Below are 20,954 nucleotides of genomic sequence, written 5' to 3' on the forward strand. Positions count from 1 at the left end.
CTGGCAACTCAACTTCTTTCTAGCTGGTCATTGACTGTATTAATCAATTTGAATTTTTTTAAAAAAACTCAACCTCTTTATTACTGAACAGAACACAGTGATAATAGAAACAAAAAGGATGAGTGGGGAGTCCAAGTCCAGAGTCTAGATCCAGCCCAGAATCAAGTTTTCTTTAGTGTTCATGTTACTACATTTTGGTTAGAATAAGAAGAGGTTTTAAAAAAAAAAAAAAATCCTGGTTGCTTTATTTTCACGTCTTTGAATGTAATTATTAAGCAATATTGTGAGTTCGTCCTAAAAATGTAAGGCAAGTTTCATAGTCCTGTGTGTTTTGTAGTCTGCTCCCTCTTTGCCGGTTGTGACATTTCTTGGCTCTTTCTGCCAAGTACCTATTGTTCTGTTCTCACACAGATGAGATAATATCTCTATACCCCCAGTATGTATTTGTGGCCTCCATATGATATGTACCAATAATAGAAACTTTAAAATTTCCTGGAAATAATTTATACTCCTATTAATGCACCAACGTTTCTAGGTGGTGAGGCATTCTTTACGGGAAAGCTTTGGAAAGTGTGTGTCCTCAGGCTTATTTTTATCTCCCTGTAGGAGGGGATTGTTCTAGAATTGTTCTCAGAGAGCAACAGCACCTCAGACCGTATCAGGCTGTTTAAGGACTCATCACTGAAATCTTTCTGCTTACTTGTACTTCTGATTACCGCCATCTCAAAAATGATGTTGTAGAATTGAGAATGGGACAGAAAAAAAAACTGGGATTTGCATTTTTCCTGACAAAGAAAATGATTTGGGATGTTTAGTTTGGGAAGAGAAAAAAGAGATGAGCAAAGGGAGGAAATGTAAAATGATGAATACTGTAGATACAGAGAATGTTTATTTTCTCTAGTTGCAGTTTTTAACAAGGTACAAATCTTAGGAAGCATGTAGCATTTTGAGGGGCAAATGGGGGATATCTGGGATGTCCAGGAGCCTTCTGTCCCTATTTGCAATAGTTTTTATATTACTCACTCAAACCCCACCCCACCCCACCACTGTGGATAAAATCCAAGATTTTACATTTCTCCTTTTTACATTAAAAAAATGGCACACAGCCAACAGAAGTCATACCAAATGTTGAGGAGATGGCATCAGGCACAGGGGCCTCATGGATAGGGTTGCCAACTTCCAGGTAATAGATGGAGATCTGCTATTACAACTGATATCCAGTCAATAGATATCAGTTCCCCTGGAGAAAATGGCAGCTTGGCAATTGGTCTCTTTGGGATTGAAGTCCCTCCCCTCCCCAAACCCCACCCTCCTCTGCCCCAAAAACCTCCCACTGGTGGCGAAGAGGTACTTGGTAACCCTACTCATGGAATGTGTGCTTGAGAATGTGTACCATACTGCCTATTTCATAAATATACCTATAGAAATAAAGTTGTCTTGTTTGGAATGCTGTTTTTTATGTCCTAATTTTTTACGTGAGTCTGGGGAGACATTTGATAATGCTTATTTGGTGGGCTGTAGTGAATAAAAACGTTTAAAACCACTGCAGTACCGCTAGGTAGCTGAATTGGCTACCGTAAGATTCAGTGTAAGCTCAGGGGAAATTCTTCAATCAGAGAATACAACTGATAAAATCAAGTGGTATGAAACAGTGGGGTAACCACACATTTGGGCAGCTTTTTAAAAGGATAAGGAAAATTAATGGAGTATATAGTTATTGGTCTATCAATTATTAGAAAAAGGATTCTTGGTGTTCATGGCCAGTATTTCTCTGATTGACAGGCACTGGGAAATGGCATTGGCTTTGTTTGTGAACTTCTTACAGGCATCTGATAGGCTAATGATTGAGGCAGAATGCTGGGACTAGAATGGACCTTTGGCTTGCCCTAGGAAAGCTGCTGTTATGTTCTCTAAGGTTTCACATCACCCTGTAGAGGGCAGTGGCACACACACATATATATATTGCTATATTCTTTCCAGCACTATGTAAAGAACGTGTTGTAAGACCATCTTTGCAACAACAAAACAACATTTATATTACGGTAGGGCTGTCAAAAAAAAAAAATTCGGTACAGTTCGGATTCGGCCGAATTTGGCCCTTGTGGGTTCGGTACGTGCCGAAGTCCGAACTCCCCCACTTCGGATCCGTTCAATTCGGCGGGAATTCAAAGTTCGGGGAAAAAATTCGGCCGAATAAAGACATTAAAAACACAACCGCGCCTTTCCGCGGCTCTGGGGGGGGGCATTTTTGGGCTTAGAGGTCCCAAACTTTCAGCAGAGCTTCAAAGGACGTATATTGAAAGACTCCCCAAGTTTTGTAAAGATTGGGTCAGGGGGAGCTGAGATATGGGCCCTGAAAGGGGTCCCCCCCACCCTTAATGTGGATCTCTCCGCAGAGCTTGCCGCCCACGCACAAAGCTCCCGGCCCGACAAACAGCTGATGAGAGCAAGGGCGGGGCAGGTGCTAAGAACTTTGCAAAGCAACACAACTGCAGAGCAACCCCTTTGCAAATATGCAAAGGGCGGGGCAGGTGTGAAGAATTTTGCAAAACAATACAACTGCAAAGCAACACAAGCACGCAATGCAAAACCTTTGCAACAGTGCATAGCAACACCTGACACCTGGAAGTTTGCATACCATGGAAAGGGACAGAGGCAGCTAGCTATGCATAATGAGCAGGAGGGGGTGGAATGTCTCCTTTTGCATTGGACTTGGGACCAGGCAGATGCATTCTTTAAGTCACCATTTGAAAACCAGTTTTGAGCAAGCATCAATAACCTAACTGATCTTATGAATGAGGAAAAACCTGAAGAATAAAAATGAAGCCCCCCCTCAAACCAGGGAGAGAGAGACTGGAGGGGGAACACACACCCCAGGCAGAACCGGCAAAAGCCCCCTTTGGCTTCCCCCCCCCACCCACAGAAACTGCTCCCTCCCCACACACACACACAGACTCTGCTTTCCCCCCCACACACACACAGAAAAGAAAAAATATAGATTAAAGCCCCCAAAGGGGTCTTACTGTGGCTGTCTTCTGTTCCAGCAGGAGGGGCTGGGAGGCTGGGTAATCCAATATGATTCCATTTGTATCCAATATAAGATCCATATGTATGCATCTCTCGAGGGTGATCCATTCATCCCAATAGGGGAAAGGGGAAAGCCCATATCTCGGGGGGCCCTGACCCAATGTTTACAAAACTTGGGTGGTCTCTTAAAAAGCCTTGACTGAAGCTCCGCCGAAAGTCTGGGATCGGCACACCCAAAAATGCGCCCCCTGCAGCCATGGAAAGAGAAAAGGGGGGGAGCCAATATTTCAGCCCCCACTGAACCCATCTTTACAAAACTTGGGTGGTCTCTTAAGAGGGATTCTCTGGAGCTATGACAAAAGTTTGGGGGCTGAACCCCCAAAAAAGCGCCCCCTGCAGCCACGAAAATGGAAAAGGGGGGAGAGGAAAAAGGGGTGGAGCCCATATCTCAGGGGGCCCTGACCCAATGTTTACAAAACTTGGGGGGTATCTTAAGAAGCCTAGTCTGATGCTCCGCTGAAAGTTTGGGGTCGGCACACCCAAAAATGCGCCCTCTGCAGCCATGGAAAGAAAAAAGGGGGGGAGCCCATATCTCGGGACCCCCTGACCCAATGTTTACAAAACTTGGGTGGTCTCTTAAAAAAACCTGTCTGAATATCCCCTGAAAGTTTGGGGTCGGTACCCCAAAAAATGCGCCCCCTGCAGCCACGGAAAGTAGCGAATGTGCATAAGCACCCCCTCACACACACATGAGGATTTCCCTCTCTCTCTCTCTTTCCCCGGCCGGCCGCACATCAGCTGATTCCTCCAGCACTCAATCCTGACTGATTGGCCAGAAAAAGACCCAGCTTGGCCACCGATTGGCCGGGGGAGGAGAATGCTGCTTACTGACGGTTATGCTGCTTACTGACGGCCGAATTGGCCGAATTTATTCGCCGAACTCCCGAACTCGCTGAATTCGGCCCCCCCCCGGTTGCCCGCCAGTTTTGAGTTCGGATCCGTCCGAACTAAAAACCGCCGAATCAAGGGAAATTCGGCTGATTTTCAGTTCGGGCCGAACCGAATTGACAGCCCTATATTACGGTCTTTTTGTCTAATGTAAATATTACAGTAAATGGTTTCTGTAGCAGGAATAAGCAAAGGAAATAAAGTCAAATCTTGCCAATCAACACATTTCCTGAACTGTAACCGTGTCCAAGAATTAAAAATGGACATTTAGAAAGATCAGATACCATACTGCAGAGAGCAGAAATGAGTAAGGAAAGAGTATTCTTTGACTACTGAAATTAGTTAAATTTGGTAATAAGACAACATTTCTGTTGCCTTACTGTACAAAGAAGATATAGATTTCTTTATTGGGAGCTTGTCCTTATCAGAACATAAATGTTCAGTGTTCAACCAACTGAATTTCATATCTTTTTTTCCTGTGACACTACTTTACTTCAGCCACATTCTGAAACATCCATAATGTTACTTTTCTTCATATAATTGTCTCCCTGAATATATATCCATGGATCTTTGCAAACATCAGATGAGGAACATATCCTGCAGTTCCCTTGCCACAAATAGGCCGCACAGTGCTTGCAGGCGTTAGAATGTCTTCAACTGAGAGATGTTTTCTGGGGCAGTTGAAATCACATGTCTAGAGGGACTATCTGGACCTTAAACTTCCTTATGTTGCTGTAATTATGGGGGAAATGTTAGTTTGTCACTTTAGTTTGTAATTGTTTGACATTAGTTTTAAGAATACAATTGCTGTTTTTATCTCTTTCTTAAATAATACTAAAGGAATCTCAGACAGTTGAAAAGACACACATACACTCGCACAACCCTGACATTTTGGTTTTGAATCAGTGGTTTCTTCTGGAAATGGTACTTTAATTTGTACACAAAGATTCCCCTCAGCCAAAAAGAAAGGTGGAAATAGAGCTCTCCCCCCGCCCAAGCTAATGGGAAAGTCCATTGCTGCCAGAGCTACCTGTGTAAATGAGATCCAGATGAGGAAGCGCAGTATGTAAAGTTTTGAGAACTCCTGGGTTAGAAAAGAATATTCTTATTTGTAACCTGATGTGAGTATTGTAGAGACTATCATATGTAGGGCTGTTGAATAAAAAATTTTTTTGGTATAGTTCGGATTCGGCTGAATTCGGCCCGTTTAGATTCAGGATATGCCGAAGTCCGAACTCCCCTGCTTCGGGTCCGTGCAATTCGGCGGGAATTCAAAGTTCGGGAAAAAGATTCGGCCGAATAAAGCCATTAAAAACACAACCGCGCCTTTCCGCGGCTCTGGGGGGGCATTTTTGGGGGTAGAGGTCCCAAACTTTCAGAGGAGCTTCAAAGGACCCTTCTTGCCAGACCCCCCAAGTTTTGTAAAGATTGGGTCAGGGGGGGCTGAGATATGGGCCCCGAAAGGGGTCCCACAAAAACCTTAATGTGCATCTCTGGGCAGAGCTTGCCGCCCATGCACAAAGCTCCCAGCCCCGACAAACAGCTGATGAGAGCAAGGGCGGGGCAGGTGCTAAGAACTTTGCAAAGCAATACAACTGCAAAGCAACACCTTTGCAAACATGCAAAGGGCGGGGCAGGTGTGAAGAATTTTGCAAAACAATACAACTGCAAAGCAACACAAGCATGCAATGCAACAGTGCAAAGCAACACAATACAACTGCAAAGCAACACAAGCACGCAATGCAACAGTGCAAAGCAACACAAGCACCTTTGCAACAGTGCAAAGCAACACCTGACACCTGGGAGTTTGCAAACCATGGAAAGGGACAGAGGCAGCTAGCTATGCATAATGAGCAGGAGGGGGTGGAATTTCTCCTTTTGCATTGGACTTGGGACCAGGCAGATGCATTCTTTAAGTCACCATTTGAAAACCAGTTTTGAGCAAGCATCAAAATAACCTAACTGATCTTATGAATGAGGGAAAACCTGAAGACATAAAAATGAAGCCCCCCCCCCTCAAACCAGGGAGAGAGAGACTGGAGGGGGAACACACACCCCAGGCAGAACCAGCAAAAGCCCCCTTTGGCTTCCCCTCCACCCACAGAAACTGCTCCCTCCCCACACACACACAGACTCTGCTTTCCCACACACACACACACACACAGAGAGAAAAGAAAAATTACAGATTAAAGCCCCCAAAGGGGTCTTACTGTGGCTGTCTTCTGTTCCATCAGGAGCTGCTGGGAGGCTGGGTAATCCAATATGATTCCATTTGTATCCAATATGAGATCCATATGTATGCATCTCTCGAGGGTGATCCATTCATCCCAATAGGGAAAAGGGGAAAGCCCATATCTCGGGGGGCCCTGACCCAATGTTTACAAAACTTGGGTGGTCTCTTGTGAAGCCTTGTCTGAAGCTCTGCTGAAAGTTTGGGATCGGCACACCCAAAAATGCGCCCCCTGCAGCCACGGAAAGAGAAAAGGGGGGAGCCGATATTTCTGCCCCCACTGAACCCATCTTTACAAAACTTGGGTGGTCTCTTAAGAAGGATTGTCTGAAGCTATGATAAAAGTTTGGGGGCTGCACCCCCAAAAAAGCGCCCCCTGCAGCCACGGAAATGGAAAAGGGGGGAGAGGAAAAAGGGGTGGAGCCCATATCTCGGGACCCCCTGACCCAATGTTTACAAAACTTGGGGGGGTCTCTTAAGAAGCCTTGTCTGATGCTCCGCTGAAAGTTTGGGGTCGGCACACCCAAAAATGCGCCCCCTGCAGCCATGGAAAGAAAAAGGGGGGGAGCCCATATCTCGGGACCCCCTGACCCAATGTTTACAAAACTTGGGTGGTCTCTTAAGAAGGCTTGTCTGAATATCCCCTGAAAGTTTGGGGTTTGTACCCCAAAAAATGCACCCCCTGCAGCCACGGAAAGGAGCTAATGTGCACAAGCACCCCCGCACACACACACGAAGATTTCCCTCTCTCTCTCACTGGCTGGGCCGCACATCAGCTGATTCCTCCAGTACTCAATCCTGACTGATTGGCTAGAAGAAGACCCAGCTTGGCCACCGATTGGCCGGGGGAGGAGAATGCTGCTTACTGAAGGTTATGCTGCTTACTGACGGCTGAATTTGCCGGATTTATTCGTGAACTCCCGAACTCGCTGAATTCAGCCCCCCCGGTTGCCCACCATTTTAGAGTTTGGTTCGTCCCGAACTAAAAACCACCGAATCAAGGGAAATTCGGCTGATTTTCAGTTCGGGCCGAACCGAATCAACAGCCCTAATCATATGCGTTGTTTTTGGGTTGTTGGTTTTTTGTTTTTTGTTTTGCTTGAATCGAATCAATTGATGGTAACAATGGAAGAATAGATCTATTACAAAAGTATTTTGTTTTTAGAATGGTAGTGTGCCTAGCAGGCTTTGAAGTTATTTTGGTGTTTGTTGAATGGAAAAGATGAGAATGACGGAGAGGGAGATAAACACTGTAATTTTGCTCTTGTAATCTGAAGTGTAGGATGTTTATGGCTTGCAGGACTCCACGTGTCTACCTAACTCTGTGTGTCTATCCTACAGATGGAATAAATGCATATGTATTGGGCATATGTATTGTATGTATTTGTCTTGATGCTTGTTTGCAGTTTATTGCCTGCTTTCAGGATGAGTCTTTATTAAGGTGACACTACCATTGTCTGCCAGACTCTCCCACAGTGCTGTCCACTCATACAGAACAGTGACCTCATTTTAATCTGTGACATGTTGGAAGGCATATTGCCCTACATTTCATTCTTGGAGTAAAAGACTTAGTATAGCCATATCCATCTGGATTCAGATTTTGCATTTACCATGCTTGTACAAAATGATATTGCTGCTATGTTGTCTGCAGCATGAATGACAAGGATTTTAACTGAGTCCCCATTAATGATGTCTTTCTAAAGTGGTCATCCATGCTTAACAAGTTGCCTATATTGTGGAAACAACAACAATTGTTCATGTTATACTTAGTGAGAAAATACATTTCAGAACCTCTGTCTACACAAAAGGGAGGAAAAGCAAGTCCTCATACTTTGTTTCTTTTCTTTTCTTATGGCAGACAGTACAACTGAAGTCTTCACAAACATCTATGTGACCAGTTTTGGGCCAGTTTCAGATACAGACATGGTGAGTTTCACAAGTAAAACACTGTGTTTATTATTGCCAGTACATCCTGCTAGGAAAAGTTGAAGGCTGGAGGAAAAGAGGAAGAGCCAACATGAGATGGATTAACTCTATAAAGGAAGCCATGCCCCTTGTTTGCAAGACCTGAGCAAGGCTGTTAAAGATAGGATGTTTTGGAGGACATTGATTCATGGGGGCGCCATGAGTCGGAAGCGGCTTGATGGCCCTTAAAATACACACATATGTCCTTCAGTTCCTCCATCATGGACCTCCAGCTGGCATAGACAGGTTCCCAGGACATCTCCCATTCAGCTTTGTACCTGCATACCCTTAGCAAGAGTTTGCTCCATCAAGTGCCTTTCAATCATACCCTAGGACCAAGATAATATTTTACATGTCGCTGGAGACCCACAGTCAATGTTTATTTTGATTCTCCATCCAACTGCTGTACTAAAATGTGTCACATATAGTAGTAGTAGTACATTCATTGCGGCATGGCACCAATAAAGATTAAGAACATAACAGCAATGTTACCACGGGTACATTGATATAATTTAAAAGTTATGTCGTATTGAATTGAAAGAGTATATATAATTAAAATAATTTACAGTTAGGTAAAAAATATTTTGACACATTTTTAAAAAAAATCCCTCTCCCTTCTTTGTTTTCCATAATTTCTTTGGATTTTATCATAAAAGACTTTGACGAAGTTTATAGATTGCTGCACAGAATTTGGCAACCTCACTAATTTGGTGGGGGTTTTCCTCCGAGAGGAGCTTCCTAACCTGAAATTTATCAGAATATCCTGAAATTTTCTCAGACATGGATCGAGTCAGCTTAGAACGGGCAACCTTATAGAATGGGCATCTAAGAAACATGTGATCCAGTGTTTCAACTTCCCCAAAATTGCATGGACAAAATCTCTCTGAGCTTGGGATCTTATTATATCTTCCCTGTAAGACCACAGAAGGTAGGGCTGAACACCTGGCTAGAGAGAATGCCCTTCTATGGGTGTGGATTTCCAAAATGGAAAGGTAGGCAGTTGGGGCCGGAATGTATCTGGTCATAGGGGCGGACATAAATCCGGGTGCCCTCAGCAAGTCAGTCTGCCTTTCAATATAATTAACTCTCTGGGTTATAATTTTCTTTGCTTGGCCTCTATCCATCTTCAGCAAAGCCTGGGGATGTGTCACATATATCTTTAGTAACTGCAAGGAAACTATTTATTAAATAGTTTCTATTGGTTTCTAGGGGTTTAGTTAGGAGTAATGCAGGAAATCCATAATCTGTATCTCTTTAAAATAAATAAAACAAACATAGAAATAAATACTGGTTAAGAGTGGTGGTTTGGAGTGGTGGACTCTGATCTGGTGAACCGGATTTGATTCCCCACTCCTGCACATGAAGCCAGCTGGGTGACCTTGGGCTAGTCACAGCTCTTAGAGCTCTCTCAGATTCACCTACCTCACAGGGGAGGTTGTGGGGAGGGGGAGGTGATTGTAAGCTGGTTTGATTCTCCCTTAAGTGGTAGAGAAAGTTGGCAAATAAAAACCAACTCTTCTTTTTCTACGTTTCCATACAAGTGTTGGGGATGAGCAACATTCCATTCAAGTAAAGTATTCTGTCCAGTATACATAGAGCTTTGTCACTGGTTACTAGATAAACATGGGTGAAAGCTGCTGAGGGGGTTGAGCCTCTGAGAGTGCAGTATAGGAAAATTAACCAACTCTGGCTGCTCTAGGTCCAGACACTGGTGTATGGCCAGAGAACACACATGGTTATTGAGCTGTCATAATAAAGTTAGCATCACCTAATCTGCAATGGGAGCTCAAAAATATGGAATGCATGCCTTCAAATGATGCTAAGCCATTGACTCTGGGGCAGAGGTAACTGTAATTTCTTATGGATACTCTCAGGGAGCTTGAAGCAGAAGACAAGAGGTACCACTTCAGTCATTTTCTTACCAGTACCCACTACCAGTTTGTATCAGTTTACTTTCACCCATTGGTGGAGCCCCTCAACAGACAGACGGAAGAAAAAAAAGAGGAAGAGTTGGGTTTTATATGCCGACTTTCTCTACCACTTAGGAAGAATCAAATCGGCTTACAATCTCCTTCCCTTCCCCTTCCCACAACAGACACCCTGTGAGGTAGGTGGGGCTGAGAGAGTTCAGAGAGAACAGTGACTAGCCCAAGGTCACCCAGCTGGCTTCATCTGTAGGAATGGGGAAACCAACCCGGTTCCCCAGATTAGCGTCCGCTGCTCATGTGGAGGAGTGGAGAATCAAACCCAGATCTCCAGGTTAGAGTCCACTGCTCCAAACCACCGCTCTTAACCACTACGCCATGCTGGCACGGGTCCTTAGCATTTTTGGAAAGTGTGTTTGATGGCAATGTGGTAACATTTCTTTGAAATACACATAGAGGTATTGTTTCTTCATTTCCCTACAAATGGTGAGCGTTCTCTTATTGCACCAAGAGTCACTGGCTATCAGTCCAGGGTATGGCAGGAGTCTAAGATACCAGAGTAACACTTATAGATTTGTTTCCAGGAGTAATTACTCTTTCAACCTTGGAGAGCAAAATTCAAGCTTGACCCAGTGTCAGACTAACAGAATCCAATTATAGCAGCATGGTCCGTCAGGCACAGCTGAAGACAGAAGACCCTGCAGGCAGCTTAGGATGTACCTTTTAAGTAAACTGCGACCTGGCCATTTGAGGAAGTTGCTATTAGTGGGTCCTTAAGACGTGGGGCCAGTTATACCCCTCTTCTCAAGGGGATCACGTGGGGAAGCTAAAGTTTCTGTCCTACTGGTTTAAAGGTTTAATTGAACATGCTGATAGACAAAAGCCATCACCATATGGTATGCAGGAACATTTACTGGCAATAAGAACTTATTTAAAGTTGTTAATGAACATCCTGGGGTGGGGCTTTCTAACATAAGGACAGAAGCCTTCTATTAGTTAACCAATGGGTAGACTAAGTGTATGAATTTTACAAAGAAAGGGTAATGGGTTGATAACAACTGGGTATGAGTGGATTTTGTCTCTGCAGTGTTTTGGAAGTCTGATGTGTCCTGAGTTGTTTGTCTCTTTAACTTCAACATAAGTAGGGATTGACTTCCGGTGGTGTCGCTGGGGAGCTCCTGGGTGAAATCCAAGTTTGCGTTAACTTTGGGGAGTTTTATACACCCCAACCCGACCCTTGCAAGTGGGTTGGAAAGCAGGAATTCCCTGCAGCCCTTTTTTGCAGTTTGACCTCCTAAATACTCCGAGGGAGCTTCCATAAGTCCCCCGGAGTTTTGGATGCCGGTCCTGCCTGGGCACTGAGGGAAAGAAATCGCCAAAACGCAACTTCGGCATAAGACTCTACCCTCCACCACCTTATAACCAACATAAGGACTACATTAAGATAAGAACCTCACCTCTAGATGCCCAAGTGAGTACACAAGAATTCCTCGTTTCTTACTGGCGTTACCAAATAACCTGGGGGGGGGGGTAAATGAAGATATTCCCAGTACCCTTACTCCTCCCTTAATTGAATTGGATAAGTTTGACTTACAAAATCCACCAAGACTTATCAAGTTGATCAGCTTAAATCAAAACAAAGAGTTAGAAGGACGCTTATGAGACGGACTAAAATCTTTACCAATGAGAAGCAACCTAGAGGGAAGGGGAGGGAGAATTACTCTCTGAGTTCCCGGTGAAAAAGGACTTCCTGCCACGTTTGCATAGCAAGGGATTCCTTGGACCGGAAGACCCTCTATACCACCCTCTCTATCATCTGATCCACAACAACAGGAAGTAAGTCGTAGGGCCGGATACACGTCGCACTCGAGCAACATAGAAATAATTCCTGAAGGAAACAACCATCGAGAAGAGGCGGTAGAAGGTCCACGGCGAAATCAACTTCCGGAATACTTCCTGGTTTGATCCGACCTAGAGCGTCCGGCGAAACTCGATGGTATTCCAAATCTTTAACAAGCTGTTTTAAAGTGAAACTTGGATCTTTTCAATTCGGAAAAATTGTTAAGCTGATCATTGAACCATTCTTTATCAACTACAAGTCAGAGGGCCCTGTCTGATGACATGTATTTTACCAGCCTTATTTCAATGTAAATGTCTGGATCTCGCCCCCGTTCTGGTTCATTGCATAGCCCTGCCTACACAAAATTGAAAGACACCGCTCAAACCTTAACTATGGATAAGAAATTACAAGACATGTTAGCCAAACAAACAGAAGCAACAACTAAGCAGTTTGAACAGATGTCAACACAGATGGCACAGCTGACTTCTATGATGACAAATCTTGGACAAGCATCTCAAGCCATCAACCAGAAACTGGATGTGGTTACAGAAGACCTCAAAGAGGTAAAGACTCAAATGAATACTATGAAGATGGATATGCAAACAATGGACTTATCAATTAAGAAAGTGATGGAAGAACACAAGGATACAAAGAAAAAAATAGTAAGCCAAGAAAAACAGATTGAAACAATACAAACTAATCAGACAGCAGCCAAAGACCAGATAGCCATGATGGAGATGAGAGTAAGAGAGACCAACCTTCATCTGCGCAATTTACCAGATATGATGGGAGATAACAAAGAAACTGTAGTTCCAAATCTGGCTTACTTATTTCAAATAGAAGAACAAGTGTTGAGCCAAGCCATTAACAGAGTTTATAGAATACCATTACCTGCCAGAATGAAAAGATCTAAACCAAGAGATCTCATGATTGTTTTTTTTTGATACAAGGATTAAGGATAGGATCATGAAGATCCATTATGACAACCCGGTTTCTGCAGGAGATACTCCTCTAATACTTCTAAAGGACATACCAAGACATTTACTCTCACAGAGGAACAATTACAAAGAATTTGTGTCTGTTTTGAAAGCTAATGGTATTAAATATCGTTGGATTATGCCACAAGGCTTGGCCTTCACTTACAAAGAAATGAAAATGACAATCTTATCACCAACGGATGTGGGAAAATTTTTGAGGAAATATAAGACAGAACTTAAAGGATTAACCTTGGAACAAAAGGAAGAGGAAGCAGAAGAAGAAGAGGAATCACAGGGAGCAGAGGGAGGTGCTGAGTTATAGACTGAATATTTTGCTTCAATAATTATTACACCATGGCAAAAGTAATTTCTTGGAATGTAAATGGGTTGAATGAAAAAACTAAACGGGCTAGAATTTTTAAATATTTACAGAAATACAAATACTCCCTAATTTGTTTGCAAGAGACTCATATGGCAACAAAGCATAAAAGATACCTGGATAGACAAGCGCTTGGACAAGCATTTGTCGCATCGGCCAAAACAAAAACAAAGGGAGTAGTGATATATGCTCATTCTAGCCTTAGTCCTGAATTACTGTACAAAGACGATGAAGGGAGAATTGTAATTATTAAAACTAAAATATTGGGGCAAAAGACGATTGTGGTAAGAATATATGCACCCAATGAAGGAAAAGCAAAATTTTATGGACAACTACACGAACTGATTTCCCAATATGCAAATGATCCGATTCTTTTGATGGGCGACTTCAATGGTGTTATCCTCTCAACTTTGGATAAAAAATCAAAAGCAAAAGACGAAAATGAAGGATGTTTGCCTAAAACCTTCTTCACCATGGCTTCGGAATTGGAAATACAAGACATCTGGAGAACAATGAATACAACAGCTAAAGAATATACTTATTATTCAGCAAGACATGATGCACACTCAAGGATAGATATGATATGGGCTAGTAAATCTATTTTTACGCAACTACGTAAAATTCAAATTGTACCAAGAACTTTTTCTGCTCACAATCCAATTACATTTGAATGGAACAATAAACAAGCATTTAGATGGCGATTAAATGATAAACTTTTAAAGGATAACAAGATTTAAAAAGAATTACAGGACCTAATTAAAGATTTTTTTGAAATCAATCTTAATGGGGAAACTTTGCTAAATACAGTTTGGGATGCATTCAAAGCTGTTCTAAGAGGATTCATGATACAGAAACACACGGCGTGGAAGAAAACCCAACTACAACTTACCAATAATATACTCTGGGATTTACAAAATTTGGAGCAAAAACTGGTTATGGCTCTATATGAAGAAGAGAAAAATGACATACAAATGAAGATCTCTGTATCTAAACACCAACTAAATTTGATAATAATGGAGGAAATGAACAAAAATTTAATATCTGCTAAACAAAAATACTTTGAACATGCTAATAAACCTGGAAATTTTTTAGCAACCCAACTGAAAGATTCATTTCAAAAGAAGATTATAACAAAAATTCAATCCGCTAAAGGACCAGTTTATACAACTACGGATATACAAAAAGTATTTGTTTCATTCTATACTAAGTTATATCAGAAAGAAAATATCTCAAAAAATAAAATAGACAAGTTTTTAAATTCAATACAGATGAATGTCCTTTCAAAGCCCCAACAAGAATGGATAGATGCTCCAATTACAAAGAAGGAATTACAAGAAGCAATAATGAAACAAAAAACGGATAAGACACCAGGACCAGATGGAATTACTGCACTATTTTATAAAACATTCAGTGACAATTTAGTGAATTTTTTTGTATTACTTTGTAATACAATTTTGGATAAGGGAGCATCCCCAGAGACTTGGTCACATGCATTTATATCATTGATACCTAAGGAAGGAAGAGATCCAGAAAAAACTTCAAACTATAGACCTATCTCGTTGTTAAATGTGGATTATAAGATCTATGCTTCGGTCTTATCGAATAGGATAAAGCATTTTATTAAGGACCTTATACATGAAGACCAAGCAGGTTTTGTTCCAGGAAGGCAAATTAAAGATAATATAAGAGTTTTATTAGACTCATTGGAATATTATGACCAGAATATTCAACAAACGGCGGCCTTTGTATTTTTGGATGCAGAGAAAGCTTTTGATATGGTCTCCTGGGATTTTATGAAAAAGATATTGGAAAAATTAAATTTTGGAGACCGCTTTTTGACAGGTATATCGGCCATATACACATCCCAACAGGCAAAAATTTTGGTGAATGAATCGATGTCTGATAATTGTTCAATCAAGAAAGGAACTAGACAGGGATGTCCCCTGTCTCCATTACTATTTTTGTTGGTGTTGAAATCACTATGTTGTAAACTAAGGAGTATGGAGGACATTCGCGGATTAAGAATTAAAAAACATGAATTTAAATTGAGAGCTTTCGCGGATGACCTTCTGTTAATTTTGGAGAACCCAACACAATCAATGAAGATATTGCTGGAAACTTTGGACGACTTTGGAAGTGTATCGGGGTTTAAAGTTAACCAAGAAAAAACAAAGACAATATTTAAGAATTTACCAGAAATGGAACAGCAGTAATTTATATCATATACAGGTTGGGACAAGGCTAAGATGGTCAAATATTTGGGAATCTGGATCTCTGCGAAGAACAAAGAATTGATAACTAATAACTATCTTAAATTATGGGATAAAATAAAAACTGACATGATCATTTGGTCAAATAAAAAGCTGTCACTTTTGGGACGTATATCAACAGTCCAAATGAATATTTTACCAAGGATGCTTTTCTTATTCCAAAATCTGCCCATAATATCACATGTTAAATATTTTGATACTTGGAGGAAAGTCATATTAAATTTCATCTGGCAAGGGAAAAAGTCGAGGATTGCTTACAAACATTTGGTGGACTCTAAAGTTAGAGGAGGTTTACCATTACCTAATTTTCAACTTTATGCTGAAGCGGCCGCTTTAGTATGGCTAAAGGACTGGATGAACTTATCTAACTTGCGTTTGTTAGATCTTGAAGGTTTTAACAATATAAGTGGATGGCATGGCTATTTGTGGTATGGTAAAATTAAGATACAAGCATCATTTCGTAACCATATAATCAGGTCCTCCTTATTTCATACTTGGATGAGATATAAACATATTCTTGAACCAGTAACACCGATGTGGATATCACCTCAAGAAATGTTGACATTACGCCCACTTAGATTGGACAAATTTATCACCTACCAAGAGTTAATTAACTGGGAAGGGGAAAAAAGCTCACTAAAAGACTTTCAGTTACTTAAAGATGATTTACAATGGCTTCAATATTATCAAATTAAATCAGTATTTACACAAGATATGAAGAATGGATTCTCTAAAGAGAAATCGCCTTTTCACAGGATGTTATTAGATAATAACACTCAACTGATTTCTAAAATGTATAATCTTCTTTTAACAATTTATTGTGAGCAGGAAATAATTAAACCAACAATGATTAACTGGGCTCAAACTGTGGGACATGATATTGCTTTAAATAAATGGGAAAGATTATGGGTGAAAGACCTGAAAGGAATAAATGCGCAGTCAATTCGAGAAAATATATATAAAATGATGTATAGATGGCATTTAACACCTAAGAAGATTGCAAGGATTTATAAAGTGACATCCCCTAAATGTTGGAAATGTAATAAAGAAGTTGGTTCTTTTTATCATATGTGGTGGACTTGTGACAAAGGTAAGGATTTTTGGGATATGATTTATAATGAATTAAGACTAATAGTACAAAAAAAGTATACCCAAAACACCAGAAATGATGCTATTAAGCATGATACCTGATGACTTGTTAATACAAAGGACTTTTTTGATCTATGCGACAACAGCTGCAAGATTGCTCTATGCAGCAAAATGGAAAGGGGCAGACACTCCTGGGAAAGAAGACTGGATTATGAAAATGTTTGAACTGGTGGAAATGGCAAAACTTACAGCTACTTTAAACCAAAAGGACAATGTTCAATTTATGGGGGAATGGGAGGCTTGGATGAAATATTGTGAATATGAACTAGGACTGGGAAAAATGGAAGAGTACCTTTTAATCTGATCTAGATGACATTGCTAATATAAAGAAGTGTAATTAATTATATTAACAGAATATTGTGATTGAAATTTAACTGAGATATAAGAGTAATTAAGATCAGACCATATCACGATGGGATAGAATATTTTATTAAGAGGCGGACGGAGGTGATGGGGAAGTCAACAAATTTTCCTTTTTTTTATTAAGTACTTAAATAACTATAACAACATTACTTACGACTTAATTTTCTATATTACTTTTATTGTTGTTTGTTAACATGGAAAATTTATATTATAAAAACCAATAAAATTTTCAAAAAAAAAAAACTTCAACATAAGTAGGAGAATTTAACCTCAGATGAGCAAATGTTAATGTGATCATACATCCAGAGTCTTTTCAAGCTGGATTTTACAGATGTGCACTTCTTAAACCACAAAAAAATGAATTTTGATAAAAGTGTGCCGTACAGGTCACAACAGGATTGTTTGTTCTTTTGCAGCAGTTTAATATAGTGTACATACTTATTGGTAACCTAGAGGAGTTATATAAAGGCACAGATTTCAGGAACATCCTTAAAAATAATTTTCCATGAACAGGACAAAAAGACAGGTTAAATGGGCAATTAGCCTGCTGGCAGGAAACATATTAATTGGTTGACCAAAGAGCTTCAAACTATAAACAAAGTGAAATCAGGAAATCGACACTTTCATCATCTATTTTAGGGTAATGCTATTTAAGAGACTATGATGTACAAGAGACATGATCAAGAGCATGCTTATTTGTAAACGAGGATGAAATGTCCAGGTCTTTGTGTTTATATTAACTCCATTTCCACCTTAGTTGCTCTTCATTGAACATCTTGCAGATAAACAATACTCTAGGCATCAATAGTGTTACCAGTTTACATGAGAAGCACGTTTTACCGCTTTTCTTGCTGTTCCTCCTTACTGTTCCTCTTTATTTCCTATCCCCTCTGTTTTATTTCCTCTATCCTCTTTTTACTGGCCCCATCTTGTTTTATATTATCTTAATGTAGGTTTGTTTTTAGAAAATATGCTCTCTCTCTCTCTCTCTTTTTTTTTTGCTGGCAAGTCACAGCTGACTGATGCAACCTCGTAGGGATTTCAAGGCCAGAGATATTCCTCTGCGTCATGCCCCTGTTATTCCTTGGAGGTCTCCCATCCAAATACTTGCCAGAGTCGAGGCTGAGAGTGTGTGGCTGGCCCAAGGTCACCCAGCAAGTTTCCATGGCAGAGGGGGGATTCGAACCTGGGTTCGCTAGATTCTAGTCTGAAACCTGTTATTATGCTATTAGTAAAATAAATAGTAATGGTAAGCAATATTTGAGATTAACAGTTTCTATAACACAGGTATCAGACTATCTGTAGTCATATCAAGAAGATCACTGTAATTATTGGTTACATTGGTTAGAAAAAAACACACAAACATAGCAACCAGTGTCATATCTGACAGCCAAATGACACATGACATGGATTTGTGATTATATCCTCCAGTGTGTAATTTAACCTTAATCGTTGGAGAGGTCCTATGGATTGGTATTGTAACACTGGGGAGGATTTCTTTTAATTCTCATATATACACACACTGTGTTATTTCCATGGAAACTACTCCTGTGATGGTTTTAGCTCCATACTTTGTGAGCTTTTTCTTTAATGGGACTAAAAGTAGGGATTCTTTGATATTTGCAAAAGATGTGTTTGATTTTCAAAGAATGTTCTCAAAATGCCCAGTTTCTCTCATGTCGAACACTATGCTAGATTACATGAATGAGTTGTTCACAGTTTAAAATCAACTGTATTGCAAGACGCTTTGTAGGGTTGGTGGCACTGAACATGATGGCTTGTTACGCCAAGCACAGAGGGTCTCCTTTATTTGGGGAAATTAGCTGGAGACTTAGATAGAGCTAGGCAAGAGGCTGGTGTGGGGATTTTGTTAACCAGTTATGCGCCAATTGAGCAAACCAGTGGAAAATACCCAATAAAGAGGAAGCTTTTATGAATTTTAAGGATTTTATTAAAGATAATAAAATTATTCCATGCACACACACAAAAAATTCCCAACACATACAGAGCTAAGAAAGGAAAGGGTTGAGGGGTGGTCACAAGGATAAAAGGGTTCCAGGGGGAAATTATATTACCTTCCTGAAGAACAAGGTCCAGAATGGAAACAGCTGCAAAGAAAAGCTAGCAGTGACCTGCACCACTGGCAAAGGAACGGTACATGCAAGAACCGTGGCTAACACTTCGGATCCAGGGAAAAGTGACAGCAACTTGCTGGACTGATTGGGTCATATTTATACCACATTTCTACCCTGAGGCAGGGTGAGTTATTGAGAGTGGACAAAGGTTTAATTGCTTGAGATTGGATTAGGAAGGTGTAGTGAATAAGGTCATCAGAGATGATGGCTGAACATTTAAGAATTCAATGTTTGAGTCTTGAGTAACAGAATTGGAAATTGAGGTGGGGTCTGGAAGGAGGAAGTCAGAGAGGGCTTGCCTGGGTTTGGGATGAGATTAGGAGTTAGTTACAATAGAATTGATGAGATTTGGCAGGGTGCTTGCCATCTATTGCTGGAAAAGTATAGAAATGCTAAATGCTTATCCATTATCTGTTTGTCTTCTTCGGAGAGCTGCAACATTCCTTTCCTGGGAGGGCATGGCTCACCTTTTGCTGTTTTGAACCCCTGTCAGCTTGCTTCAGCCTTGCACAAACAAGATGGATTCCATGAGACCCCTTTTGTCTCTGGCTACACAGCAGAGTTTCCATCCTTTGCGCAACAGCTTGTCCTGTACACTTGTGGGGTGTCCCAGGGTAGCTGCGGGCCTATGAGGGTGCCATAACAGGCTGGCTATTGATGCATGCTCACAGTTTGCTGGCATGCTTCGATTATGTATATCCCAGGATCATTGTGGGCAGTCATGGATTATTCAGTATCAACTGTATTAGAAAGAGTGTGTGTTTCTTGCTTTTATGCCCGTGCAATCAGTGATATTTATTTGTTTGTGGCATTTATAATATTGGCTCATGCTTAGAACTGCAGATCCATAAAGATCTTGTCCCCCGTCCACCCACACTTTGGCAGCACCATTTTTGTAAGTCATTAAAAGCCATACGAATTTGGCATGCATTGGGATGGGGGAGAACTATGGGGCAAGCAGTGTAAAAACATGTATCCACAAAACATCTTGTTACAATTTAGAACAATTTTGAGTGTGTGGGGGAAATGCTAACCTCCCCTCCCCTCCCCCAGTATTTGAGGGCGCTGTTTGCAATTCACAGTGGGTCTGAAACCCAAAGAAAGAGGTGATCACTCATCTCTAGCTAAAGGCAGCCTAGTAGGGGTCACTTTCAATTGTGGAAATGGTGAGAGAATAGAGAGCCAGCATGATATAGTGGTTAAGAGCAGCGGAGTCTAATCTGGAGAACTGGGTTTTATTCCCCACTCCTCCACATGCAGCTTGCTGGGTGACCTTGGGCTAGTCACAGTTTTCTCAGAACTATCTCAGCCCTACCTACCTCACAAGGTGTTTGTTGTGAGGAGGAGGAAGGGAAGGTGATTGCAAGCCGCTTTGAGACTCCTTAAAGGTAGAGAAAACCAGGGTTTAAAAACCAACTCTCCTCCTCCTCCTCTGTTAACTATTTCGCTTCCTAGCACTATGGCTCTAATCCATAGCAGACTCTCCCTGGTGCTCACCTTATCTGAAGTGCACATCAAGGGGTCCACAACACCAGTTGTCCCTAATACAACTCTGCACTTAGCCTAATTACTAAGTTGGCAACATGTAGTTTTTGTTACAAAATGGCCTGTTCTCTTTAAGTGTACAGAAATGCATATAATTATTAACAGGATAAGTTCCTTTTCATCACAGAAGTGCGCCTGTTTTCACCTGACAAGCATTAAATGAGATGCCATTTCAGTTTGTCCAGGGCTGTTCTTGTTGGA

At 41.1% G+C, this 20,954-nt stretch overlaps 1 protein-coding gene across 1 annotated transcript in view; it reads left to right on the plus strand.

Annotated features, from left to right (window-relative positions):
- GABRA2 (gamma-aminobutyric acid type A receptor subunit alpha2) overlaps positions 1 to 20,954 on the plus strand; it is a 106,497-nt gene that overhangs the window by 43,755 nt on the left and 41,788 nt on the right. The window contains exon 4 of the mRNA XM_056855156.1: positions 8,064 to 8,131. Within this exon, the coding sequence (XP_056711134.1) occupies positions 8,064 to 8,131 (68 nt within the window). The remainder of the gene's footprint in view (positions 1 to 8,063; positions 8,132 to 20,954) is intronic.

This window comes from Euleptes europaea, chromosome 9 (assembly GCF_029931775.1).
Source record: "Euleptes europaea isolate rEulEur1 chromosome 9, rEulEur1.hap1, whole genome shotgun sequence".
In the NCBI taxonomy this organism is placed as follows: Eukaryota; Metazoa; Chordata; class Lepidosauria; order Squamata; family Sphaerodactylidae; genus Euleptes; species Euleptes europaea.